This window comes from Panthera leo, chromosome A2, assembly GCF_018350215.1.
Source record: "Panthera leo isolate Ple1 chromosome A2, P.leo_Ple1_pat1.1, whole genome shotgun sequence".
Taxonomy (NCBI): Eukaryota; Metazoa; Chordata; class Mammalia; order Carnivora; family Felidae; genus Panthera; species Panthera leo.
The window spans coordinates 11,562,580-11,589,849 of NC_056680.1; the positions used below are offsets into that span (position 1 = coordinate 11,562,580).

A 27,270-nucleotide genomic window follows, 5' to 3' on the forward strand; every position below is an offset into this window, starting at 1 on the left:
GAGGTGTACGTGTTTTAATTTTCCAACCCTCTGGCCAGCCAGGCATGGGCAGAGAAGTCAGGAAGGATGCCCTGCGAAGTGAAGACTGAGGGCATATGGACAGGTGTCCGTCTGGTCAGCTCGCTGAAGGTCACTGCTGGGGAAAGTTAGCGGGGTATCCTTGGTGTCTGGGACTCATGTGCATTGAGCACCTCCTGTGTGCCAGGTACCCTATGCTTGACCCCACAGGTCATCTTGTGTATGGCACACACATGGCCAGAGTGGTTCCTACCTGCACTGACCCCCATCCCGTGTGTTCCCGCAGGATGCTGCCCGTCACGGAGCACTTGTTGTACCTCCTGGGACTGGAGAAGACCGCCTTCCGCTTGTATGCGGTGTCTGCACTCGTCCTGTCCCTGCTCTTCTTCCTCTGCCGCCTGCTGATACAGCTCCTGAGGTTCTCCTGGCGTTGCTACGTCACCTGCCGCCGGCTGAGCTGCTTCCCCCAGCCACCCCGGCGCAACTGGCTGCTGGGCCACCTGGGCATGGTGTGTGGGGCTGGGCAGGTGGGCTGGGCGGGTCCCAGGTATTCAGTAAGGATAACGGACCTGATGGTTTCTTTCATCCCCCAAGAATCTGGTCAGGGCCACGAACAGACCCGTTTTCCAGGATCTAAGTGTGACGGAGGCTCAGAGAGGTCAAGCCATTTACCCGAGGTCACACAGCTGAGGCGAGGCAGAGCTGAGTCGAAAGATTTCTCTGTAATTTCAGGCCTATTGCTGTAGCAACAGGTACCAGTGCACGTGAAAGTCATCGGGTTCTGTGATCCCCGGGCGGGGTGGGGGGACCCCTGTGGATTTTGCCCCACCCCACCCCCGATGTGGTTGCACCCTTTCTTTCATTCTCTTACCTTGCCTTTCATTTTTTTTTTAAATTTTTAATTTTTTTTAACGTGTATTCATTTTGGAGAGGCAGAGAGAGACAGAGCACAAGCAGGGGAGGGGCAGAGAGAGGGAGGCACAGAATCAGAAGCAGGCTGTAGGCTCCGAGCTGTCAGCATAGAGCCGGACGCGGGGCTCAGACTCATGAATCGCGAGATCATGATCTGAGCCAAAGTCAGTCGCTTAACTGACAGAGCCATCCAGGAGCCCTGCCTTTCATTTCTTATTTCACATACATGTGCTTAGAATTACATCAGGTACTTTAAAAATATTAACTCACTCAGTCCTCTTTTTTTTTTTTATGGTTTGATGTTTTGGGTTTTTTTTCTTATTTTATTTATTTATTTAATTTTATTTTTTATTTTTTTAAATTTACATCCAAATTGGTTAGCGTATAGTGCAACAATGATTTCAGGAGTAGATTCCTTAGTGCCCCTTCCCCATTTAGCCCCTCCCCCCCCCACAACCCCTCCCGTCACCCTCAGTTTGTTCTCCATATTTATGGGTCTCTTCTGTGTTGTCCCCCTCCCTGTTTTTATATTATTTTTGTTTCCCTTCCCTTATGTTCATCTGTTTTGTCTCTTAAAGTCCTCATATGAGTGAAGTCATATGATTTTTTTCTCTAATTTCATTCAGCATAATACCCTCCAGTTCCAACCACGTAGTTGCAAATGGCAAGATTTCATTCTTTTTGATTGCCGAGTAATACTCCATTGTATAGATATACCACATCTTCTTTAACCGTTCATCCATCAATGGACATTTGGGCTCTTTCCATACTTTGGCGATTATTGATGGTGCTGCTATAAACATGGGGGTGCACGTGTCCCTTCGAAACAGCACACCTGTATCCCGTGGATAAATGCCTGGTAGTGCGATTGCTGGGTCGTAGGGTAGTTCTATTTGTTTTTTTGCGGAGCCTCCAGACTGTTTTCCAGCGTGGCTGCACCAGCCCGTGTTCCCTCAGTCCTCTTGACAATCCTAGGCGGCAGGCCCCACCACTGTCCCCATTTTGCTTCTAAGAATACTATGGCACAGAGAGGTTAAGTAGCTGGCCCTAGGTCACACAGCTTGTAGGCGGCAGAGTTGGGGTTCAAGCCTAGGCCGTTTGGCTCCAGAATCCCTGTTCTTAGCTCTGTGCCTTTGCCACCTCTTGTGTCTGGCTGAGAAAACCTGCACTTTTCTAAAAGGGCTTCAGAGGTCAGAAGAAAGCCAGACTCCTGAGGGCACTGAGGCTTTTGGGGTCTTAGACTCCAGTTCCTAACTGCCTACTGCACTCACCTGGTCCCCCTTCTAGACCTACATGAAACTGAGGGACAGTTGTGGAGACCTTCCTGGCTTAGGCCTCATGCCGAGGGCAGAGGTGGACTTTGGAGAGGCAGTTCAAGGGCAGTGGTCGTCAGTGTGGGCTTGATGCTCGTCTCTACCCTCTCCTGCCACACGACCTTGAGCAAACTACGTCACCTCCCTGTGCCTTGGTTTTCCCATCTGCAGTGTGGGGCTTATGATTGTTCCTGATAACCTCATGAGGTTATTTTGACAATTCCTGAAGTCACGTCGGCAGCATGCTTGACTCTGAACCTGCCACGCGGTGGTGGGTGTGCTCAACTCCCCAGTCTTGCAGAGACCGGAAGTATCGAGTGATTCTAGAAATATTTTATTGATTTTATTTTATTTTATTATTTTGTTTTATTTTATTTTATTTTATTTTATTTACGTTTATTTATTTTGAAAGAGAGAGAATGTGAGTGGGGGCGGGGGAGGGGCAGAGAGAGAGTTAGAGAGAAAGAATCCCAAGCAGCCTCCTCATTGTCAGCGTGGAGCCCGATGCAGGGCTCGAACTCATGAAGCGTGAGATCACGACCTGAGCTGAAATCAAGAGTCAGACTGAGGTACCCAGGCGCCCCTAGAAATATTTTGGATGCTACTTGGAGTGAGTGTCTCAGAAGAAGGAAGCAGGAGGAGGTACATTTCTACTCAGTATCTCCAAGAATATTTTATCTGGCTTTAGGAATGACTCCCCTGGGACCACACTCACCAAGTTTTGCCTGTTTATGCCCGAATCTCCTCCCTCCCTTTCACCTCCCACCCCTGCTCAGGCCTCATTGTCTTCTGCTGGACCATGGTCCAGCCTCCTCCTTGGGCTCCTGCCTCCAGTCCGTCGCCCCGTCCTGGTCCCAGGATTCTTGAAACCAACCATGTCCCTCCTCCGCTCACACACCCTCCATGACTCCCCATTGCTGTCCGGAGAAAGTCTCACCTCCTCAGCTAGTGTTCGAGTCCCGTTAGGCTCTGACTCCCGCCCTACTCACGTCTAGTCCTGTAGGATGACTTCCTGTTCCTATAGCCAGGCTCTGATTTCCCACCTCCATGGTCTTTGCTGGAACTGTGCCCTCTACCAAATATCCTTCTCAGTTCGATGAACCCCTACTCATTTTTCGTGCCCTTCGTCCAATGCTCTTATTCCAAGAGCCATCTGGCTTTAATGGTGGTCCTAGAGGCAGTGGCCAGGCCCTGGTGCCCAAAGTTAGCCGGGTCAGTGTGGACAACATTGACCCTGTAGGCCCAGCCTGCCTCCTCCCGGGGCCATGAGTTCTGGGTGAGGCTTCTGGGGAAGCCTGAACCAGGGCAATCACTTACTCACCTGTAACTTCAGACAAGTCATTTGACCTTTCCAAGCAAAGTGAAATGGGGAGATAGTAGCAAGTATTTCACAGAATTCTTGGGTAGGTTGAAGGTATTAACTGTATGAACCATGACCACCGCAGCGCCTAACGCTGTGAGCACACTCATGTGTTAAAGATAACAATGCTAGTGGTATTTTATTACTAACGTAGCAAGTACTCAACAAATGCCGATCATTATTATTGGGTGTACTGTTACTGTTTTTATTTCTGGAACACCGGCTGTGTGTCATGCCCTGTGCTGGGTGGGTGGGGGGGGGGCGGTCTCTCATTTTGTTATTTCATGCATGTTCTCAGCTGCCCTCAGACAGAGAGTTGATTCTTCCCCACTCCTCAGGTGAGGGAATGGAGGTTCAGCAAGGTGCAGCCAGCTGCCCTCAATCATACAGCTCTTCCGGGCTTGTTTTAAGGACAGGGGAGAGGTGGAAGGAGGGAAAGGCTAGGGGACGCTGGGGCTGGACTCCTCCTCACTGTCCTTCCCTCCTACCCCTTGCAGTATCTTCCAAATGAGACAGGCCTCCAAGATGAGAAGAAGGTGCTGGACAACATGCATCATGTGATCCTGGTGTGGATTGGCCCCATTTTGCCGCTGTTGGTTCTAGTGCATCCTGACTACATCAAGCCCGTAGTGGGTGCCTCAGGTAGGTGGGCTGGGCCTTTAAGTGATGGATAAACCCTCAACTCCCAGAAATCACCTGGGCTTCTGGGCCTGTAGGCTATCTGAGGGAAGGGCCATTGGAGTAGGGATTTGAAGGATGAATAGGAGTTCACCAAAGCAGCCATGGTAATACAGATAGTGGGGACAGCATGGGAAAAGGTGCGGCAATGTCTAGGGGTCCTAGGAACTTTGAGAGGCAAACATGCCCACCTAGAAGTCAGAGCCAAACATATTCGATCAGGGAATTGTTTGCCTGAGATTTTGTTAAGTGGTTGCTGCTTAATTCTAAGCCATGGCAGTTCCACCATTTGGGTTCTGATATTCCCTGCTGTGGCAATCCCAGCCCGCAGCCCATTCTTTTCACCTGGGCCGACCCTGACTAGTAGAAAAGGAGACGTAGAAAGATTGCTTCTCCCTTCTGAGTCCACACCAGTCCCAAGATGTAGGGCTCCTGGGTGTGCTGGGCAAGTCCTTGCTCAACCTTCAACACCCGGATCCACTGACCCCTCCTCCAGGAAGACTTCCTTGACCCTCCAGACAGATCATGGTTTTCTTCTCCGGGCTTTCTCATTCTCCGTCCTAATGCTCTAGGGCTGACTGAGTGTGTCTGCCTCCAGCTCCGTCTTCCCCCTAGGAGTCTGGATCTTTGGTGTGGCCTCGCGCGTAACTGGGCACCTCCAGGGGCATCAGAGACATTTGAGAGAGGAGGGAGGAATGAAAAAGTAGCCGTACCCTCCCCACGTTTCATTCCGGGATGCCCGACCCGCTGCACAAAGGGGGAGCCTGGACCCTGGGAAGGGTGACCTCCCTAAGGGATGGGCTCCAAGTTGTGCAAAGAGCCCTGGGCCAGGACTTGGGCGGGCTGGGCTCGAATCCTGGGTGGAGCCACGCTCACCATGTGACCCAGAAATTCATGTAGCCTCTCAGGGCCTCAGTTTCTGATCTGTAAAATGGGGTGGTGGTGAAGACTCACTGTGATGTGGGTAGGTGCTCATGGGGGTTTCTCATCTCCTGCTTTTCTCACGTCCTGTTTTTCTTTCTGCCTCCTCCTTCTTCCCTCTCCTCCTCAGAACCGCAGATTCCTGAGGAGCATCTTACATGGTTGTGAGACTCCAGATGGAGTAGGGAGTGGAGCCCCCCCGCATGGCCTTGGCACACAGTAGATGCCCCGGCCTCTCCCTCTCCCCTCCCCTCCCCTCCCCTCCCTCAGGACAGGCAGGATATCCAGGGCCTTCCCCCCACTGGAGGAGTGGGGGGAGGGGGGCGGAGCTGTGAGTCAGGACAGACAGGCCTGGCCCCAAGCTGTGGATCCCACCCCACACCGGGGCCTCCTCAGGGCCACACCTGGGGACCTTGATGGCCTGGGGCTAAAGCCACACAGCCCATGGGCCCTGAGAAAGGCACAGCTCCTCCTAAACCTTTTCCATCTTATATCGGGCAATTGGGGTAGAGAGCATTAATGGGAGAAAGCAGGGGGAAATGCGTTATAGAGAATGAAGCGTGATATATAGGCATATCATTACAGCTTTTGCCTTGATGCATTTATTTTTTATTGAGATGAAATTCACGTAGCATGCAATTAACCATTTAAAAATGTACGATTTTAAAGTGTAAGGTATGTAGCGTGTTCACAATGTTGTGCAACCCAAGGCTCTCTCTAGTTCCAAGTTTTTTTTCATGGCCCCATAAAACAACCTGTACCCATTAAGTGATTACGTCCTCCCCCCCCCCCCCCCCCCTTCTGGGACGTACCACTCTATTTTCTATCTCCATGGCTCTGCCTATTGGATATATCACAGTAAAGGTATGATACAAAATGTGACCTTTTGCACTGACCTCTTTCACTTAGCACGGTGTTTCCGAGGTTCACACACATTGTAGCAATGATCAGGACCTCCTTTTTTTAAGGCTGAGTAGAAGTCCATTGTATGGGGATACAGATATACCACAATTTGTTTATCTGCTCATCCACCAACAGGCATTTGGGTCCTTCCTACCTTTAGGCTGTTACAAATGATGCTATGAACATGCCTGCACGGGTTTCGGTGCGGATGTATAGTTTCATTTCTCTTGGGTAGGTGCTGAGGAGTAGAAATGCAGGGCCATATGGGAATTCTACCTTTAACTTTTTAAGGAACCACCCAACAGCTTTCCACGACGGCTGTGCATTTATTTTTCCCTGGTGGGGGCTTGCTGCAAACTGGGGATACAGATAATCATCTCCTGAGTTCGTGACACCAATGACCAATAATTATAATCATGGTTATAAAAATAGCCAGTAGTTGGTTAATTATTCATTTATGTGTACAAATATTTAATGAGCACCTGCCGTGTGCCAGGAACATGTTAGCTCATTGAGCTTTTATAGGGATGCCACGAGGCAGGCAGAATTGTTCTATTTCTCCTCTGGCAGATGAGGAAATGGAGGGCCAGAATGGTTGACACGCCCAAGTTTACATGCTGAGTTAGTGGTGGGGCTGGGATTTGAACCCAGATCTGGCCCTCCCAGAGGCCGAGCTCTCAACCACAGTGATATGTACCTTCCTGCTGAGCACCAGGTGGGGCCTTTTCTTATATGACCTCCTCCAGGGTAGACGTTACCATCTGCTTTTTACTGAAGGGGACACTGAGGGGAAAGGCAGCCTGGTCACGGCCTCTCCTGGAATCTAGTATTCAAAGTTGGAGAGGTGTAGGGACCCGAGGATGGGAGAACAAGGGTTTAGCCTGGGGTGGGGGTCGGGGGTTGGGGAAGACTTCACGGAGGAGAAGTCAATGACGCTGGGCCTTGAAGGATGTGTGTAGGGGTTTGCCAGATGAGAGGTCTCAGGTGGAGGGTTCTCCCAGTGCAAAGGTGCAGATGTGTGAAAGTGCCAGGGGAATTCAGGTGACTTGGGGTGTCTGGAGTGAGGATGATGTGTGGGGACGAGTAGGCAGTGAGACAGAAGCTGGACTCAGAGCATCTGTGTGCAAAGCAAATGAGCTTGTGTTTTACATTGGGGGTGTTAGGGAATGGTGCTTGGTCTGGGCAACCATTTAACAGGTCTGTATATCAGAAAGACCCTCAAGGGGCTTAGGCTGGAGTCCAGATCTCAGAGAGGAACGGCATGACTAGATAGACTTCTACCTTTCTCTCCAGTGTTGCCTCTTCCAGGAAGCCTGCTTTGACTTCCAGCAGCCCTTTCTCTGTGCCTCCCTTTGCTTCTGGCACACTTTCTACCTTCTTGATATTTGCATGGCATGCCTCTACTTCTCTTTCTCGCCCCAGCCAGATCTCCTCCAGGCAGGGTGTGGAGCTGAGCCACCTCTGGTCCCCAGCACTGCCCAGCAGGGGTTGGGTACAGAGGGTGGCAGAACCCTCTGAATAGGAGGATGAGTGGACAGATGACTGTGTGCACGATTGGCCAATTCCTAGGTAGTGTGTGTGTAGGTGGCTGAGTCACATCTCAGGTAAAAGTGACATCACTTGAGTTTCAGGTACTTCTTTCCTGGGCCCCTGCCCATTCAGTCACAAATCTGTTCAACCCATAGAAAGGGAGTTAACTCACTCATCCACCCACCCATCCATCCACCCACCCACCCACCCATCCACCCATCCACCCACCCATCCATCCACCCACCCATCCATCCATCCATCCATCCACCCATCCAACCATCCATTTTTGCATTCTTTCATCCCTTGACTGGTTCATTCACTGAAAATTTATTTAGCACCCATATATCAGTGATCAACATGGTCCCTCCTCTCCAGGGGCTTGTACCTGGATGGATGCAATCCAGAGGGATGGGTGGAGAAGGGGTGGCATCCAAGCAGAGACTCAAAGGATGAAGGAAGAGTGTTTCAGGCAGAGAAGGCATGTGGTAGAAAGAACAGAGAATGTGGCTTTTTCAAGGAGATGAGAAAATGCTGTGATGTTCGAACATTGAGCATGTAGGGTATGGAGGACAGAGATGTTTTGAGAGAGGTCTGGACTGGGGTAGATCATTCAAGGCTTTGAAAATGGGTTGAACAGCTGGTGCTGTAGCTAATAGCTGTGAGCGGGAAGGGACATGGTCAGATCTAGCATCTGATAAGACCTCCTGGGACCGGAGTGCAGGGAGGAGGCTGCACTGGAGACTGAGAGCACAGGAGGCGTAATTCACATGGCCTGGATTGGCAGAAAAGAGGGGGTGATTAGGGTGAAGAGGGCCATTCTGGATGGAGAGCTCAGCGTGGACCAGTATGTGAGGTGTATGTTGAAGGGTGAGATAGGAGAGACACAGGGAGGCTAGATGGGGCAGGGCCTTCAGTGCTAGCCTGAGCTTGAACTTTTTTACAAGGGTGATAGGGAGCCATGGGAGGTATCTGAGTAGGGGAGGCTCATGTTCAGATCAGCATCTTATAAGGGTCTCTCGGGAGCAGGTGTGGAAGATGGACTGGAGAGGTGAGGTGGAGGTCAGAGCTCAGAGAGGAGCCCCAAGGAGGTTAGAAGCAGAGGTCAAGGGTCCGCACTCTCTTTTGAATTATCATCACCTCTTCTCTCTCCACAGCTGCCATTGCCCCCAAGGATGACCTTTTCTACGGTTTCCTGAAACCTTGGCTGGGTGAGTGTGGGACTGGATGAGCTGGGGCTGGGGCTTCAGGGAAGAGGGGGTGGGGCGTGGGGTTTCTTGTGGTTTCAGAGTAATGGGAGAGGTTCCTAAGGGCAGTCTCCTGCGCCCAGGAGATGGGCTGCTGCTTAGCAAAGGCGACAAGTGGAGCCGGCACCGCCGTCTGCTGACGCCCGCCTTTCACTTCGACATCCTGAAGCCCTACATGAAGATCTTCAACCAGTGCACTGACACCATGCACGTGAGTCGCGGGGTCTCTTGGGAAGAGGGTGTCCGCGGAGTGGGACTGGTCCAGGCCCCGAGTCGTGTGTGAGCCATGGGATGTCAGGATGGTTCACTTCCTTTACCTACAAGATGGGCTTGAGGCGAGCAGGCAGCTGGGGTGCCGTTGTCAGCCTGGCTTAAAGCCTCTGCGGTCTCTGTTCAGTTCGCCATGTGTCTCTCTCTCGCAGGCTAAATGGCGACGCCTGGCGGAGGGCCCGGTGGTCTCCCTTGACATGTTTGAGCACATCAGCCTCATGACCCTGGACAGTCTTCAGAAATGTGTCTTCAGCCACAACAGCAACTGCCAGGAGTGAGTGTGGCCTTCCTGGGGGAAGATAGAGACAGTGGCTGCAGGGCAAGGTGGTGGGAGAAGAAAGGAGACTCTCAGGTGTCGGGCATCGCCGGGCTGTCGGTACTCTGCCACCGACAGGCTGTGTGTTTCTGAAAACTGACATCACCTCTCTGGGCCTGTGTCCTTATCCGAAAAAATGGAATCCCAATTCCACCCCCATAGTCATCTTGTGAGTATTAAGTGAGGTAATGTAAGTTGGTGGTTGGGTATAGAGTAGGTGCTTAATAAGTACTAGTTTCCCTCATCCTTCCATGAGGAATAGTTTGGCTTTTGAAAAGTGTCTCCCCAGGCTATGAGCCTCAGTTTCCTTTTTTTTGTAAAACAAGGATGGCAATTCTTTTTTTTTTTTTTAAGTTTATTTATTTTGGAAGAGAGAGAGAGAGAGGGGAAGAGAGAGAGCAAGCAGGGGAGAGGCAGAGAGAGAGAGAGAGAGAGAGAGAGAGAGACAGAAAGACAGAGAGAGAATCCTAAGCAGGCTCCGTGCTGTCAGTGCAGAGCCTGATGCAGGGCTTGAACTCACAAACTGTAAGATCATGACCTGAGCAGAAACCAAGAGTCAGACACTTAACCAACTGAGCCACTCAGGCACTCCAGGGATGACAATTCTTGACCCTCTGAGACATGCTTTAAGAATAAAATGATATGGGGCGCCTGGACGGCTCAGTCAGTTAAGCGTCTGACTTTGGCTCAGGTTATGATCTTCAGGTTCGTGGGTTCAAGCCCCATGTTGGGCTCCGTGCTGAAAGCTCCGAGCCTGGAGCCTGCTTTGGATTCTGTGTCTCCCTCTCTGTCTGCCCCTCCCCCACTCATTCTCTCTCTCTCTCTCTCTCTCTCTCTCTCTCTCTCTCTTTCTCTCAAAAATAAATAAACATTAAAAAAAAGAATAAAATGATGTTGCACTGCCCTGGCACACAGTAGATGTTCAGTAAATATTTGTTGAATGGATGAATAAAATAACCATTGTCCTGGTTCATTCATTCATTCATTCATTCATTCATCAGCTATTTGTTGTGTAGCTACTATGTGCCAGATACTATGCTATCTACTGAGAATATGGTGGTGAGCAACAGACTAAGTCCCAGTTCCTTGGAATTTATAGTCTAAGCGGGGATATAAGGAAGAAGAGACATCATAAATCGCAAGTTTGTAGCACATAGTAGGTTCTCAATGATAAGCTGCTGACTTTGTTACTCTGGGCTTTGTAGGGTTATGTTTCAGTTGGGTAAAGTGACAGTGGCTTTGGTGATTAACTAGTTAATTGATTAATTAATCAGTCCAGAAATATTTATTCCAGCCTACTATGTGCTATTCCTGGACTAGGCACTGTGAATATAATGGCCAACAAAATAGACAAAGTATTGTTCCTTTGGAACTTATATGTTGATGGGGAGAAAAGCAGTTACCGTGCACAAATAAATAGACAAGGAAGTGACAGACTGTGACACGTGTGAAAACAACAAGCATAGTTCAGGACCAAGGACAGCCCCTTGCACACCTGTCCCAGTGATTTCATTTTTTTTTCTTTTTTGTTAATTTTTTAAATGCTTATTTGAGAGAGAGAGAGAGGCAGCATTTTATATTCCTACCAGTAGTATGTGAGGGGTCCAATTTCTCCACACTTCTACCAACACTTGTTATTATCTGTCTTTTTGATTATAGCCATTCCTAGTTGGCGTGAAACAGTATCTCATTGTGGTTTTGATTTGCATTTTTGTAGTGGCTAATGCTGTTAAGCATCTTTTCATGTGCTTATTGGACATTTGTATATCTTCTTTGGAGAAATGTCTATGCATATGTTTTACCCATTTTTTAATTGGATTCTTTGTCTATGAGTGCATTTTAAGAGTTCTATTATTTTATTTTATTATTTTATTTTATTTTATTTTATTTTATTTTATTTTATTTTATTTATTTTATTTTTTGACAGAGATAGTGACCTGGGGAGGGGCAGGGGGAGAAGGAGAGAGAATCTTAAGCAGGCTACACCCTCAGTCCAAAGCCTGATGTGGGGCTTGATCCCATGACCCTGGGATCATGACATGAGCCAAAATCAAGACTCAGACTCTCAACTGACCGAGCCATCCAGGAGCCCCAAAAGTTCTTTATATATTTTAGATACAAGTTTGTGATCATATTTATGAGTTCTCTCACTCTGTGGCTTATAGCTGTTTAGTCTTTGTGATGCTACATCTATTTGGAAGTCCTAATCTGTCTTTGGGTCTATGTGTACCTGGATTTTGGTTTTCTTCAGATATGGTGAGGCCACCCGATCAGGAGATGATTGTTCCTTACAGTTCCCAAGAGGAGGGGACCTACTACACCCCTCAGGGCCACACAGGGAAGCATCGGTGTCAGTCGGGAGAAAGCATGACAGTCTTTTTTGGTGGTTTCCTTGGGAAGGAACAGTATGGCGGTTACACAAGCTTAGGATTCACTCGTTTGAATAATTACAGAGGGCTCTGGAGGATGGGGACTGTCCCTAGTTGTCCAGTGATTAAGGCCTGGAGATAGTGGCTCGGCCTGATAAGTTTCAGCATATGGGCTCTGGACTGTTTGGTGTGCACATGAAAGGCATACTCTTGGGTGAGTCATTGGCAATCTCTCAGAACTGGCTAGCTCTGGGAGGGGCCGCGTCTCTCCGGGGTCAGCAAGGCCCCAGATGGTAGAGCGTGAAGAGTACAGGAAAATGAGAAAATATCATGTATATAGGGGGTGGGGGGGGGGGGTTGCTCACTGGTCCTAGGGAGCAGCTTGTGCTCACGGCCCTTCCTCTCCCGGCAGGAAGATGAGCGATTACATCTCGGCCATCATCGAGCTGAGCGCACTCGTGGTCCAGCGCCAATACCGCGTGCACCACCACATCGACCTCATCTACTACCTCACGGCAGACGGGCGGCGTTTCCGGCAGGCCTGTGACACCGTGCACCGCTTCACCACGGAGGTCATCCAGGAGCGGAGGCGGGCGCTGCACCAGCAGGGGGCCGAGGCCTGGCTTAAGGGCAAACAGGGCAAGACCTTGGACTTCATCGATGTGCTGCTCCTGGCCAAGGTGAGGCTGGGCCCCGGCCCCTCGTGAATTGCACCAACTCCAAAAAAGGACAAACGTCCCGAATAACACAGATCTAGGAGGCAGGCAGGCACCCTAATACACAAGTAAGACTTACTGTATTCGTTTTGCTGGGGCTGCCGTAACAAGGTGCTGTAGACTGGGTGGGCTAAACCTCAGAAGTTAACCTTCTCACAGTTCTGGAGGCTAGAGGTCTGAGATCAAGGCACTGACAGGGGTTGGTTTCTTCTGAGGCCTCTCTCCCTGTCTTGTAGATGGCCTCCTTCTCAGGTGTGTTCACGTTGTCTTCCCTCTGCCTGTGTCTTTGCATAAATGTCCTCTTCTTCTAAGGACACCAGTCATATTGGGCTAGGGCCCACCCTAATGACGTCATCATAATTTAATTACCTCTGGAAAGGCCCTGTCTCCAAATACAGTCACGTTCTGAGGTCCCGGCTGGTGAGGACCTCACCGTATGAATTCTGGAGGGTTGTGGTGGGGGCGGGGACATGATTTTGCTCACCATGCTTAAAAGTTGAAACCCAAGACTTTGAAAAAATATGACACTTGCAGAGATTGCTTCTGTGGAATTTCTTTTCTTTCTTCCTGTTTTTGAGAGAGAGAGAGAGCAAGTGAGTGAGGGGCAGACAGAGAGAGAGAGAGAGAATCCCACAAGGGGCAGAGAGAGAGAGAGAGAGAGAGAGACAGAAGCCAGGCTCACCGGAAGAGGGGATTGAGCTCACCCAAAGCAGGGCTTGAGCTCCCCTGATGTGGGACTCATGAACTCACGAACTGTGAGATCATGCATGACCTGAGCCAAAGCCAGATGCTTAACCACTGAGCCACCAAGCCTCCCCCTTCTGTGGAATTTCTGAGCAGCACTTGGATTCTGGATTCAGGCAGTTCTGGGTTCCAGTTCTGGCCCTGCTGCTTAGCGGATGCTGGACCTTAGTCACCTGAATCTTCCCTCTGAGCCTCAGTTTCCTCATTTACGACATGATGGTCATGAGACCTGATCACAGGTCATGGTTGGGCCTCCAACCAGCAGGATGCTTTCTACAACCAGCTGCTCAAGGGATACAAACTCCCTTCTTCCCCTCACCTTTGACTCTCCCTCCCACTTTCCATCTTTCTTAGACAAGCCACGTACCTCTGTCTGCCTGGCATCCTTACCCCCGCAGCTTGGCTTGAGAGAGGGGGGAGTATCTTGACTTCAGCCCTAGGAGGCGGAGGGTGGGATGAAGCGGGCTAAGGATCCTCTCCTGTTCGTTCCAGGATGAAGACGGGAAGGAACTGTCAGATGAGGACATCCGAGCTGAGGCGGACACCTTTATGTTTGAAGGTGAGGATGTGGGGGGAGGCGGGGAGGGGGCCCCGTTGTCAGAAGATCGTGTCTCCGCTGTCCTCAGGCAGCCTCCACGTGAGCTCCTCACCTGCCTACAGGTCATGACACAACATCCAGTGGCCTGTCATGGGTGCTGTTCAACTTGGCCAAGTATCCAGAGTACCAGGAGAAGTGCCGGGAAGAGATCCGAGAGGTCATGCAAGGCCGGGAGCTGGAGCAGCTGGAGTGGTCCGTTTGGGGTCAGGGGGATGGTGGGGGGCCGGTTGAGTCTAGAGCTTGCGTATTTGTTTCTTGCTCTGGTCTGCACATATTTCTTGCTCTCGCTACTGCAGGGTGCCGTTCAGTTGAGCGGGGTGGCTTCCAAACGGAGGCGTGGGTTCAGGTCTGTTTCACACGTCTCCTCATTCTCCTTGAACCAGCAGCTACCTGGGGCGTGTTCCTCTCAAGGCAGATTCCAGAAGCTGGAAGAGCCACAGTCTAAAACCTCTGCCTGCACTGGAACATTCCATTTCACTAAAGCAAGTCACACGGCCAAGCCCACCATGAATGGGGCAGGACATACATTCTACCCGCCTGAGCAGAAGGCACTGCAGAATCACATGCAAAGGGCAAGGGGTGTATAATTCAGACATGTGCCGTGTAGAGCTGATTTTTGGGTGACTCAAAGAAAACACAGCATTAAATAGCACCAAACAGCAAGAAAGCTCTTTTCTGTTTAGTGTCAACCTTTTATTTATTTATTTTCTAAAGTTTATTTATTTTGGGGTGGGGGGGAGCAGACGTGGGGGAGGGGCAGAGAGAGAAGAGAGAGAATCCCAAGCAGGCTCCGTGCTGACAGTGCGGGGCTCGAACTCACAAACTGAACCATGAGATCATGACCTGAGCTGAAGACAGACGCTTAACTGATTGAGCCACCCAGGCACCCCCGCATCAACTTTTTAGATTTCGACGTCAGGGAGACGTTCTCAGTCGGGTGCCGTTGTATTCTTCAACTCCTTGCTAATCTGCCTTTTTGATGAAGGGAAAAGATGGCTCAGGTTCTGAGGACTGGGCAGGAGATGATGTCTCGCCAGAATTTAATAACTCTTCTGTTTTCCCAGTGGTTGTTTTACCTTATGGGTACTTTTATGCCAGGCATGCCGTTTGCCCTTTACAGGAGTGACGTGAAGTTTCTTTGAAAGAGAAAGAAAACGATCTAGATCATGGACCAAGGGTTATAATTAATCCACTTTTGGGCCCTGGAGTCCAACGGAAAGAAGTTAATAATAGCAGAAGGAGAGAATGGACAGGTTTTTAAATACTGAAATTGATCCACACAGGCTGGTGAATTGCTGATGCCTGGGCGCCACCCCCCCCCCCCCCCCGCCTGTCCTGGCACCTCTCCCGGCTATCCCCTGGCTGCCATGTAATCCATCAGTTAAAGGGTTAATGCTGGGCATGCAGAAGCCTGCTGGTGCTGCTCGGGTTGCTTGGGGGCATGCTGAGGGGTAGTGATGTGTGCATGGCATAAATGCAAACACCGGAAGCTGGGGCAAGTCTGAGATCCTGGACTGGTTTCCTGCGTGGTTGCTCCTGAGCGTGTGTGTGTGTGTGTGTGTGTGTGTGTGTTTGGGGGAAGGGGTGTTGCTGTGCCCTGGCTCCAAGCCACTGACCATCCCACGTTCCATGTTCCCCAGGGACGACCTGACCCAGCTGCCTTTCACCACTATGTGCATCAAGGAGAGCCTACGCCAGTTCCCACCTGTGACCCTGGTCTCCCGCCGCTGCACGGAGGACATCAAGCTTCCAGATGGGCGCGTCATCCCCAAAGGTGCCCATTGTGTGCTGCCAGCTGCCAGGCCGCTCTAGTGCCCACGGGGGCATGGTCAAACCTGCCCCAGGTGCACCCTCCCTGTGGATGGGCCATCTCTCTGTGTGGCTGTTGCTTCTGGGGTGAGGGAGGAGAACCCACGTGTAGGGGTTAGACAGAGGTGGGTGAGTCCAGGTGGGAGAGCAAGAGTGGGTGTGGTGGGGTGGGCCCTGTGAGGGTGCAGGTGAGGGAGGGATGGTTTCATTCAGTGGCCAAATATTCCTTGGAGACTAAGCCTGGCTCTGGGTGATGCTGGGGATCTAGAGAGGCCTCGTTCCCAGTCCCAGGCCTTGAGTACCACTCAGTCTGAGGAAGACACAGCAGGGCACAGACATTCCCAGTCACATAGGGTCAGGAATGGCCTAAAGGAAGTAACTTTAAAGGGGCTGCAACAGTCCAAAGTAAGGAGTGATGACTTCATATGGGGTGAAATTCAGGGTGGGGGTCTGCTTGGAAGAGGCAGCATGAGAGGTGAGCCTTGAAGGTAGAAAGTGAAAGAGAGAGCATATTTATGGAGCAGAGTTTCAGGGTGCAGGTATTGAAAGGCTGCGAATGCTAGGTTGAGGCACCTGAACTTGATCTTCAGGACAGTAGGGAGTCATGGGAGGTTTTTGAGCTGAGGAGGAACAATGTCAGATCTGTGAGTGACAAAGATCCCTGTGTGGCTGGCATGGCAGCTAAAAGCAGGTGATGGGGACCTCTTAGGGGGCGAGCGGCAGAATTTTTCAGAGAAGGATGGGCAGGGGAGGGTGGTAGATGGCTCTTGAGAACAGCATGACTCCAGGAAGAGCAGGGGAGGAGGAGGACTTCAGAGAAAGTTCCCCTCAGCCCCAGTGGCCTCACTGATGCCACCCTCCCCACAGGAATTATCTGCCTGGTCAGCATCTATGGGACCCACCACAACCCCACAGTGTGGCCTGACTCCAAGGTGAGCGCTTGCCTCAATCCTCTCTTCCCTCAGCTTCTTCCCCCTCAGAAGGGGTGGTCCTGGGCCACTGAGGCCTTCCTACCCTCTTCCCCAGGGACCCAGGTGGCCTGGCTGGATGCACAGCTTGAGTGCCCCTCCCCCCATGTATTCACTCACTGTTTGTTGATTCATTAGGTCCACAAATATTTATTGAACACCTACTGTTTGCCAGCCTCTGTGCTGGGCACAGAGGACCGAGAAATGTACTGGGTTTTTTTTTTTTTTTTTCCCTCATGGAGCTCACTGTGAAGTTCAGGGGAAGAAAATAAGCAAAAACTATGGTTGTGATACATGCACAAAGGAGATAAAAACTGGAGGGGGTGGGGGGCACTTTAGCTCACATGGTGAAGAAAGGCCTTGGGGAGGAAGAGGTGTTTGAGTTGAGACCTGAGAAGTGCGAAGAGCAGGGGGAAGCCTGTTCCAGGCAGTTGAGACAGGAAGTGCAAAGGCCCTGTGGTTGGAGTCAGGCTGGCATGCTTGAACAACAGAAAAGAGGAGGGTGTGGCTGGATTGTAGTGAGGTTCTCTCCATCCAGCGGAAGGGTCAGGACCAAGCTGGCATGGATGGCATGGATGGGCCAACCAGACTCACCCACCCCCTGGCCACTCCTGCCTAGGTGTACAACCCCTATCGCTTTGACCCGGACAACCCACAGCAGCGCTCCCCACTGGCCTATGTGCCCTTCTCCGCAGGACCCAGGTAACTCTTCTGTTTCCCCCAGTTTAAGCCAAGCGTAGGAGGAGCCCCATGGGAGTCGAAGGTCGGGGATGTGCGGATCAGGAGCAGAGATCACCTCCCACCCAGATGTGCTTTCTGCCAACCCAGCACCCTTCATGCCTCCAGTGTACTAAGAAACCCCCAAATCAGACTCTGTGATAGCATCCCTGGGTGTTGAGCGCCTACTGTGTGGCAGGCCCTGAGTTCTGGGCTCATAGGCTCTCAACGACTCTAGGATGCCATTGCTCCCGTTTTACAGATGAGGGAACTGAGACCCAGAGCGGGAGGTCGGTCATTTACCCAGGGACTCCCCCCTTCCCGGGTCACACAGCGGCCGCACCTGAGCCCCTCCCCCATCCCCCTTCCTCTAGAAACTGCATCGGACAGAGCTTTGCCATGGCCGAGATGCGCGTGGCCGTGGCGCTGACGCTGTTGCGTTTCCGCCTGAGTGTGGACCGAACGCGCAAGGTGCGGCGGAAGCCTGAGCTCATCTTGCGCACGGAGAACGGCATCTGGCTCAACGTGGAGCCACTGCCTCCGCGGGCCTGATCGCTGGCGCTTCCCTGCGGATCCCCGGGGGCCCAAGCCCCGCCCAAAGAGGCCCAGGCCCCGCCCTCAAGGGACCAGACCCCGCCCCCAGGGCCCTGAGGGCAGAGACCACGCCCCTCGAAGGCCCGGTATGGGCTCCTGGAGGACCAGGCTCCTCCACTGAGCAGTATGATGAAGGTGCAGGCCACGCCCCTCATGGCAAGGCTCCGCCTCCTGACGGTCTGGTCCTCCCCCTTGAGGTCCAGGTCAGGTCCCCTGAGTGCCTGCTTTCCTGCTTGAGGGACCAGGCTCAGCCGCATGTCTTCGGGCCCAGACCCACCCCCAGGATCCAGAGCACTCGGGCCTTCAGGCCCCACCCACCCAGCCATCTGAGGACCCTAGACCTGACACCTAAGGCCTCTGGGATTCAGGACCTGTCCCCCGTGGATCCCGGCTGGCTTTTAAGTTGAGGACTTGAGAGCTGGAGCCTGAAGTAAGAGCCCTGGACCCGGACGTCAGCTTCTTGAGGTCCCCAGCTCATATGGGCGAACTCCTCTGGCATCAGGCTGCATCCCAGGGCTCAGGGTGTGTGCTTCTGTCGATGTTTTGTAAATCCAGACCTTCCCTGGAAAGCCTCTTCCTTCCTCCTTTGCTGAAAGGCCCTTTGCTGAGTGTTCTGATTTTTGTAGAATAAAAGCGAGGGATGCAGACACCCCCCCCACCGTCTACTCCCTAGCTCAGCCAGACACTTCCCTTGGGCTCCAGGAAGGAAATGAAGGTGCCTGGACAGCTGGGAGGCAACTGAGGGAAGCTATGGGCTAGGAGGCTGGGAAGCCATTTGTCCTTGGACATGAACTCAGGCTTTTGGGGACAGTTTGTGCATTCATTTATCTCATCAACAGACCACATATTAATTAAGTGTTTGTTGGCACTGGGCCCGGAGCACAGCCGGGCCCAATTCCTGCCATCGGGAGAACAGGAGACAGATGTTGAACAAATAATTCCACACGTAAATTTATTTACAATCCGTGACAAGTGCTCCGAAAGAGAGGCCCTTGTTGTTCTGTGACACAACAGGGGGGTGGCTCAGGGAGAGCTTCTCTGATGCTGAAGTGAGGGTACAAGTTGAGTGGTGACAAGGAGAGAAGAGCATGTCAGGTGGGAGGGACAGCATCTGCAGATGTCCCCAGGTAAGGGAGAACATGGTGTGCTCGAGGAGCACCACTCCAGAGAGGCTGGATCCGGAGGAGGGGTGCGGACTGGAGGAAAGTTGGGCAGGGGCCAACTGCCCAGGAACTGCGGGCTACATCTCAGTTCAAGCCTTATGCTGAAGGCAATAGGGAGCTATAGAAGGTGTGTGAGCAGGAGCATGACAGGATCTGGTCAGATATGAGCTGGCAGGACGGTGGCTTGGAAGGGGGGGACACTGGGGAATGGAAACCTGGGGAAGAGGGAGACTGAGGTCCAGGCAGGACAGGGGGGGGGGGACTACCTAGCCACAGGAGCTGCGGTGAGGGAGGAGTTAAGGGTGATTTCCAAGTCTTTGGCTGGGGGAACAGGTGATGGTGTAGTCCCTGATATGATGATAAAGAAGATGGGGCAGTGACAAGGTCTACAATAACCATATTAACTCATCAAATATTTATTGAGCATCTGCTGTAAGCCAGGTGGTATTTGAGCCCTTACATAATTGACCTTTGTTGGGTGTGGGGTGAGGTTAACATGACGAATAATAAATGAGCAAATAAGTAAGTAAATTCATACAGGGCCTTGGAGGATTTTTACTTTTATTGTGACAGAAATGGGGAACCACGGGAGGGTTCTGAGCAGAGCGACAGATTTGTCACTTGGTCTTTATAGTATTCTTTTGGCTGCTGTGTGGGAAGGCAAGGGTGGGACTAGGGAGACCAGATGGGGTGACTACATTGGCCCATGTGGGAGAGAAGCGATAAGTGCTATGGAAAAATTGAGCTGGGTCAGTGCGTGTATTTCTGTGGGTGTTCAGTAATGCTGGTGGGGCAGGGGGAGAGGTTGTAAGATGGTCAGTGAAGCCCCCACCAAGAAGGGGTCATTTCAACAAAGACTTTAGGTAGGAGAGGGCAGGAGCCATGTGGATATTTTGGGGAAGAGTTTTTGAGGCAGAGAGAACGTATAGTGCAAAGGTCCTGAGGTAGGAACAAGCTTGGGGTGTTTAGGGGGCATTGAAGAGACCAGTGTGGCTGGAGGAGGAACACAGAAGGGAATGAGGTCAGGGAGGGGATAGGAGCAGGTCACACAGGGCCTTGGGGTCCACTGACTTTTTCTATGACAGAGATAGGGAGGCATGGAGGGTTCTGGACAGAGGAGGGACAAGATTTGTCATTATAGTCTTTGGCTGCCATGTTGAATAGAGACTGTGTGAGGCAAGGATGGGACTAGGGAGATCAGATGGGGTGACCAGATTTGTCCAGGTGAGAGATGACAGTGTCTCCAAGCAAGCTGTGGGCTGTAGAGTGAAAACAGGTGCTTGGATTCTGATTTCGACCGACTGCTTTACGAAGCTAGTGCTGGCAGATTTGCTAATACCTTGAACGAAGGATTCAGGAGAAAGGGAGGCCCCCCAGATGTGGGTCTGAACACCTGGAAAGACAGACATGCCACCTCGAGATGGAGAATGCTTAACAGAGTAAGGTTTTTCTGCAGGGGGGGGGGGGGCGGGGGGGCAGGGTGTGAGGGCTGAGATCAGCATGTCAGTTGGGGCCAGGAGGAGTTGGAGATGTCAGGTGGGCAGTCGGATAGGCTGGTCTTGAACTCGGGAGGGAGTTCTGGGCTGGTGATACATACATCTGGGAAACCTCAGCACTTAGGTGGTGTTTCAAAAGCCCCAAGACTGGTGAGATCCCCCTCTGTGTGCGTGCGTGTGCTCATGGAGGGGACACCAACCCCCGGGGGTCTCCAGAGTCGATATAACAATAATGACATTTAAAGTTGAGTGCTTCCTCCCAAAGTTTGAGTGCCCTTCCCAAATATTGGCACTTAATTCTCAGGGGGTACTATTAACTGTCTCGTTTAATGGAAGTGGAAACGGACTTCCCCAGAGTGAGATGGTTCACCCAAGGTCCCACGACCATGTCCTCATATCGTGGCCTCAACGGGGTGGCTTACCCCTGAGGCTTCTCGTGCGGGTCTGGGTCCCTAGCCTCGCTTTGCCTATAAGGGGGGTGGCGGCAGGCGTGGGTGGAGCGGGGTGGGGCTGGGGGGTCGTGGAGATGAGTCGAAGCTGGGCCGTGGGATGCTGGAGGCGACGTGTGTCCTGGGGTGCCCCCGGGTGGCGAGTGCTGGGATTGTCGGCCAGAATCCCCAGTTGGAGGCCACTCTCCTCCGGCAAAAAAAGCTTGCTCTTGGGAGACGACCTATGTGGGTTTAAAACCCGGCTATACCCCTTCCTAGCGGTGGCCTTGGGCACCTGACTGCTCCTTTCTGGCACCTCGGTTCTCCTTTGCCGTGTGGATTTTTCATCATGCTTTTCATGCATATTGACTTCCCGCTAAGGTCGATGGTGGTGGCTGAATGAGGGAGGGAGGAGGCGAGGCATGGGGCCCGTAGGTCTCCGGGACCTGCTGCATCAGAGCGATTCTCCAAACACGCCCAGGCCCGGCCGGTCACTGGTCGCTGTCTCCTTCCTCTCCTGAGTGTGTCGGAGGCTCCCTCTGCTGGACGGCTCGGGGACAACAAACTCTAAGGCGTCTCGTCTCCGTTGGTTCAGTGTATGAGCGTGTGTGCACGAGCGTGTGTGCACGCGTGCTTGTGCGTGGGACGTGTATGGATATGTGCATATGTGTGCACGTAGGTGTGTGGATGTGTGCACGCGAGTGTGTGTACGCCTGCAAGTGTGGGTGCATTGTGTGCATGTGTGAGATTGTGTGCGTGCATGCACGTGTGCGTTTGAGAACACGTGTGTGTGTGTGTGTGTGTGTGTGTGTGTGTGTGTGTGAGACTGTGTGGGGGAGTATTGGGAAGAGAGGAGGGAGAACCCCACTCACCAAACAGTTACATTGTCCACATCAGGCAACTGTCCAAACCCCCCGCCCCCCCGGGTTCAGCTGTTGCAGCCAGCAGAACATTCTGGAGAAATAATGCCCTTGGCAGTGGCCCTGAGTTACGATTGGTGGGTGCCTGTTCTCGCCGTCTCCCCGAGGTCCCCAGAGGGACTGAATCCCAGGTGCCCCGAGTGGGAACTTCCTCGATAAAGCCCCCTTTCCTGGCTGCCCTCATCTCACTCTGCCTCACTGCCCTACTGGCAGTTAAATTCTTGTCTCAGAATACAGCTTTTGTGCTGGAATCCTCACATTAGAGTCCACAGGTCGCTCCTCCAATCCCCACGAGTCTATTATTATGCCGTTCTTACCAAGTGGAATCTGAGGCTCAGAGAGGGCAAGTCACTTGCCTAAGGTCACACAGCTGGAGAATGGCAAAAGTGGGCTTTGGCCATGGCCACCTGACCCTCGCGCTTGCTGTCCCCTGAGAACTTCCTGCGTGATAAGGACTAAGGGAATGAAGTGGGGGAGTGGGTGGTATTCACAACCAGTAAGGTCCCTGATATGTGTCCCAGAGACACCCAAGGCTCCTGGCTGATGCTCATGCCCTTGATCTGTCATAAAGTAAGAGAAATAACAGCAAACACATACTTGGTACTTGTGAGTCAGGCAGTGTTATAAGTAGTTTATTCATTTATCACCTCTCTCTCCAAGTATTACATTGGCTTGAGGTAAAAAAAAAAATGCAGTGGTAGAAACTTAATTATGCTTTTGTTTATGCAAGCATAGAAATTTAAAAGGGAAATTCTTCCACTGCGGCTTCCGCTCCGTACCCCCAGACTAGCAGTTTGGTGTGATTTTTTTTTTTTTTTAGTATGAAAAAAATTGCAAATGTGAACATTTTCCAATGTACATACATTTTTGTACACATAACCGTTTTAAAAATGTCTTCTTTAAAAAAATATTTAGAGAGAGAGAGAGAGAGAGAATGAGCAGTGGAGGGGCAGAGAGAGGGAGAGAATCCTAAGCACTCTCTGCACTGTCAATGCACAACCCGATGCGGGGTTTGAACTCATGAACTGTGAGATCATGACCTGAGCCGAAATCAAGAGGCGGATGCTTAACCGACTGAACCACCCAGGTGCCCCAAATCCACCATTCTATTTTCTTTATTTATTAAAAAAAGTTTTTTTTTTAACCATTTATTTTTGAGAGAGAGACAGAGTGAGAGAGAGGGAGACACAGAATCCGAAGCTCTGGGCTCTGAGCTGTCAACACACAGCCCGACACGGGGCTTGAACTCCTGGACTGTGAGATCATGACCTGAGCCAAAGTTGATGCTTAACTGACTGAACCGCCCAGGCGACCCTTGGGCTTCCTCTTAACATGGCAGCTGAATCCAGGAGGGTGTATTCCAAGGCAGCTGGAAGTCTTCTCACGACCTAGACCCGTAAGTCCCCAGAGTCACTGAGGACAGCTCAGGTTCAAGGTGAAGGGAATTCTTTATCTCTGTCAGTCGGTGTTCTCCAGAGAAACAGGATAGCATCCGTCTGTCTATTGAGAGCGATTTATCCTAAGGCGTTGGCTCGTGAGACTAGGGGGCTGGCGAGCGGGAAGTCTGTGGGGCGGTGGCTGAAAACTCGGGTAGGGATAGGTGCTGCAGCTCAGGGCAGAATTTCTTTTCTCAGTTTTTGCTCCTGAGGCCTTGCGGCTGACTGCACAAAGCCCATTTGCATTGGAGTGGTGTAACTGACTCCTTGAAGTCAGCCGATCGTAGGTATTAACTCTATCTACGAAACACCTTCACAGGAACACCTAAGAAATGTTCAGGTAAATAGCTGGGTACGGGGGCCTAGTGCAGCAGACACGAAAAATTAGTCATCGCAGCCTCTCGAGGAAGGGGTAGCACAGACTTTGCTGCCGCTCTACCACGTGGGGAGGAGAGGGGGCAAAGGGTCTCTCTCTCTCTCACTTTTGGGGGGGGAGGGAGAGAGAGAGGGCACAAATGAGCGAGGGGCAGAGAGAGAGAATCCTAGGAGGGACAGAGAGAGAGAGAGAAAGAGAGAGGGAGAGAGAAAGAGAGAGAGAGAGAAAGAGAGAGACGCGGAGCTCAGCGGAAGCGAGGCTCGTGCTCACCCGATGTGGGACTCGAACTCACGAACCGTGAAATCTGACCTGAGCCCAAGATGCTTAACGACGGAGCCACCCAGGCGCCCAGCAAATGGTCTCTTTTTATGACATTACACTGCTCCAGGGTCCCTTCTCCAAGTCTCTCTTCTGTGGCTTGGGGTGTTGGTGGTGGCTAGGCTAGTTTTTGTGAGCAATCATCACCCAATAATCAGAGAGGGAGACAGAGAGAGAAGGAAGTGGGGAGAGGAGGAGGAGGGAGGAGGGAGGGGAGAGGTGGAGGGGGAAGGGAGAGGGGGAGGAGGGAGAAGAGAGGGCAGGGGGGAGGAGGGGGAGGATATCAGTGCATTCAATGCCCACGACGATACCCTCGCGGTTGTTCCTAGCTGGTGTGTGCGCTCTGAGCTTTTCCTGAGTTTTCCTCTAAGGCTTTCTGCCTCCCAGGCCACTTCTGCCGCCTGGACTGGGAATCGGGCTGCTCTGCCAGCTGGTCCTGCCCTCAGCACGGCTTCAGAACCCTGTCGGTTTCAAGTTCTCAATTACGTGGAGTAAAACCTCAACGCCGCCGGCTTCTGGGCTCATTTCCCCAACCATCGCGGGGCTCCAGCTGAGCTGCTCCTTGCTGCCGCCACCACCCCATCGCAGGAGCCCCTCCAGCCCCGAGTGTCTCTGCACGTCCGAGGATGGGAGCAAGAATGAGCATGTGTAAGGAAGACAAGTGTGTGCCCCACCCTGTGCTGGGCCTTTGCAGCTCTGGCACGGCTTCAGGGAGTGGTTCTCATGCACGGACTGCGCCTCCCCACCATCCAGGTTTCTGCTCAAAGGTCACCTCCACAGGGCAGCCCTCCCTGATTGCCCCGTCTGAATAGCCCCCTTGGTCACTTGCTAGCATGTCTCACTCTGTTAATTTCCTTCATTGCCACCACCATCTGACTTGGTCTTGTTTCCCGTTGCCTTCCCCCGTCAGACATGAGCATCATGATCCAGAGACCCCATCTGTCTTGTTCGTCCCAGGTCCTGGGTCCTAGCACTGTGCCTGGTACAGAGCAAATGCCCAAGTACAGTTTGTGGTTCAAGAATGAACTGCCTGGGAGGTATAAGCCCACCTCTCTGTTTTAGCAAGGAGGGCATGGTCACACAGCCAGTGAGGAGCAGGGCTGGGATCCGAACTCTGTTGGGCTGAATCCAAAACCTGCTCCTTCCCAAAGGCCGAGGAAAGGAAAAGAGAGACTCCAGCCACCAAGCAGCCTCCATGCTTGCTGTAGAGGGACCCCAGGCTGACTCCTGGGAGAGGTGTCTTCATGGTGTCACAAAAGAAAAACTGCTCATCTCTTTTGTGCACCAACTACGTGCCCCCCGCTGCACCAAATCCTTTTAGTATTTTGGTGATAACAGTTATAGCAGCTCAGGGAGGGAGAAATTATTTGAGACAAGTAGCAAGTTCGAGGGGTAAAGACTCCAATTCTACTTTGTCCAATTCCACTGTGATGTGTGGAATCTTCTGGAACTTTTTCGCTGCACATGCAAACATGCGTGCACACACACACACACACACACACACACTCATAATTTTATATGTAGACAGGGACATTATTCACATATCACGCAGAGTTGTACTTTCTCCTATCCTCTCGGCCTGTTTCTGATAGAATGCTTGCAATGCTCTGTGAGGTTTTATCAAGCCCATTTTACAGATGTGAAGACTGAGGCTCAGAGGGGTGACGGGCCGCACCTGAGCCTGGCGACTCACAGTGACTGCCAGCTCTGGTCAGACACACACTTGTCCACTGCCTGACTCTGGGTGCGGGTGGAAGGACCAGCCAGCCTCTGCCTTTCTGTGTGTGGCTCCCCTCCCTCCAACGCTGGCTGGGGGCCATTCCATAAGCCAGGCTTGTGTCATTTGGCAGCTGAGACATTCCTTGTTGGATGAGAAACCACTGGGGACACTCCAACCGCCTCTGACTCAGAGCAGAAAGTCCCCACTTGAGGCTTCCTGCCTCCCACACTGGGTCTCTTGCTTCCTTTCTGCTTCCTGTCACCCGATCCAGGATGTGAGGAGTCCTGGATGGTTGGATCCTGTCCTTCCACGGCCACAGAGGCCTGTTGGGCTTTGAGTCCTTGGATGTAGTGGAGCAGTCTTCAATACCTGCTTCTGGACTGAATATCGGAACAAATTTTGCCACCTTGGCTGGCTCTTTGAAGGGCGTGTCGACTGCAGTCACAGTGTGGGTGTCGATGGAATCAAGCCATACTCACTTGTGCCCACTGCTGGGCATATTACCCCATGACTGTGGGGCCCTTTCAACAACACTTCCCACTCCCCCTCTTCATTCAGGACCCGCTCAAAGGTCACCTCCCCCTGGAAGCCCTCATGTCACAATCACTGTCTGATACATTCTTGATCATTTGTTCAGTCGAACAACATATGAACTGTCTCCCCACTAGATATGAACCCTTTGACAGCAGGGATGACGTCTGCCCTGCTCACTGCTGCATCCCTAGCATCTAGAATAGTGCCTGGCACACAGTAGGTGCTCAATAGACACACAATAAGCAAGGAGATTTTTCTCCTTGCTCGACGAATGAAAAAACCGAGGGACAGACTGGCTAAGTTTCCTAGGAGGTACATTGCTGAGCCTGACTTGGGTCTCTTACAGCAGTGCGTCTCAAACTTGGACGTGCACGTGGTGAAAACATGAATTGTGATTCAGCTGGTATCCCCATGATCTATTGCTGTATAACAAACAGTCCCCCAAACTTGGTGGCTTAAAGCAAGGACCACTTCATCTTGTGACGCCGCATGGTGACCGGGCTCAGCCAGCTGGTTCCGCACCGTCATCTGGGCCTGAGCTCATCTGGAGGCCCACCTGGGCTGGAATGTCCAAATGGCTCCTTCCTGTGGCTGGCAGTTGTTGCTAGCAGTTTGCTGGGAAATCAGCTGGGGCTGTCGATCGGAGGTGCCTAAGAGTGGGGTCCTTCCGTGTGGATTGGGCTTCCTTGCAGCATGGCAGCCTGGTTCTGAGGGGATGCGTTCTTTTTTTTTTTTTTTTTTTTTAATTTTTTTTGACGTTTATTTATTTTTGAGACAGAGAGAGACAGAGCATGAACAGGGGAAGGTCAGAGAGAGAGGGAGACACAGAATCCGAAACAGGCTCCAGGCTCTGTGCTGTCAGCACAGAGCCCGACGCGGGGCTCAAACTCACAGACCGC

At 51.9% G+C, this 27,270-nt stretch overlaps 1 protein-coding gene across 1 annotated transcript in view; it reads left to right on the forward strand.

The window, feature by feature from the left end:
• LOC122214102 (cytochrome P450 4F22) overlaps positions 1 to 19,653 on the forward strand; it is a 28,909-nt gene extending 9,256 nt beyond the window's left edge. Inside the window, exons 2-13 of the mRNA XM_042928760.1 lie at positions 305 to 527; positions 4,101 to 4,245; positions 8,790 to 8,843; positions 8,963 to 9,090; positions 9,302 to 9,423; positions 12,247 to 12,514; positions 13,787 to 13,853; positions 13,955 to 14,084; positions 15,533 to 15,666; positions 16,569 to 16,633; positions 17,289 to 17,371; positions 17,761 to 19,653. Of these exons, the coding sequence (XP_042784694.1) occupies positions 306 to 527; positions 4,101 to 4,245; positions 8,790 to 8,843; positions 8,963 to 9,090; positions 9,302 to 9,423; positions 12,247 to 12,514; positions 13,787 to 13,853; positions 13,955 to 14,084; positions 15,533 to 15,666; positions 16,569 to 16,633; positions 17,289 to 17,371; positions 17,761 to 17,938 (1,596 nt within the window). The 5' untranslated portion in view covers position 305 and the 3' untranslated portion in view covers positions 17,939 to 19,653. The remainder of the gene's footprint in view (positions 1 to 304; positions 528 to 4,100; positions 4,246 to 8,789; positions 8,844 to 8,962; positions 9,091 to 9,301; positions 9,424 to 12,246; positions 12,515 to 13,786; positions 13,854 to 13,954; positions 14,085 to 15,532; positions 15,667 to 16,568; positions 16,634 to 17,288; positions 17,372 to 17,760) is intronic.
• Positions 19,654 to 27,270: the final 7,617 nt, after the last annotated feature.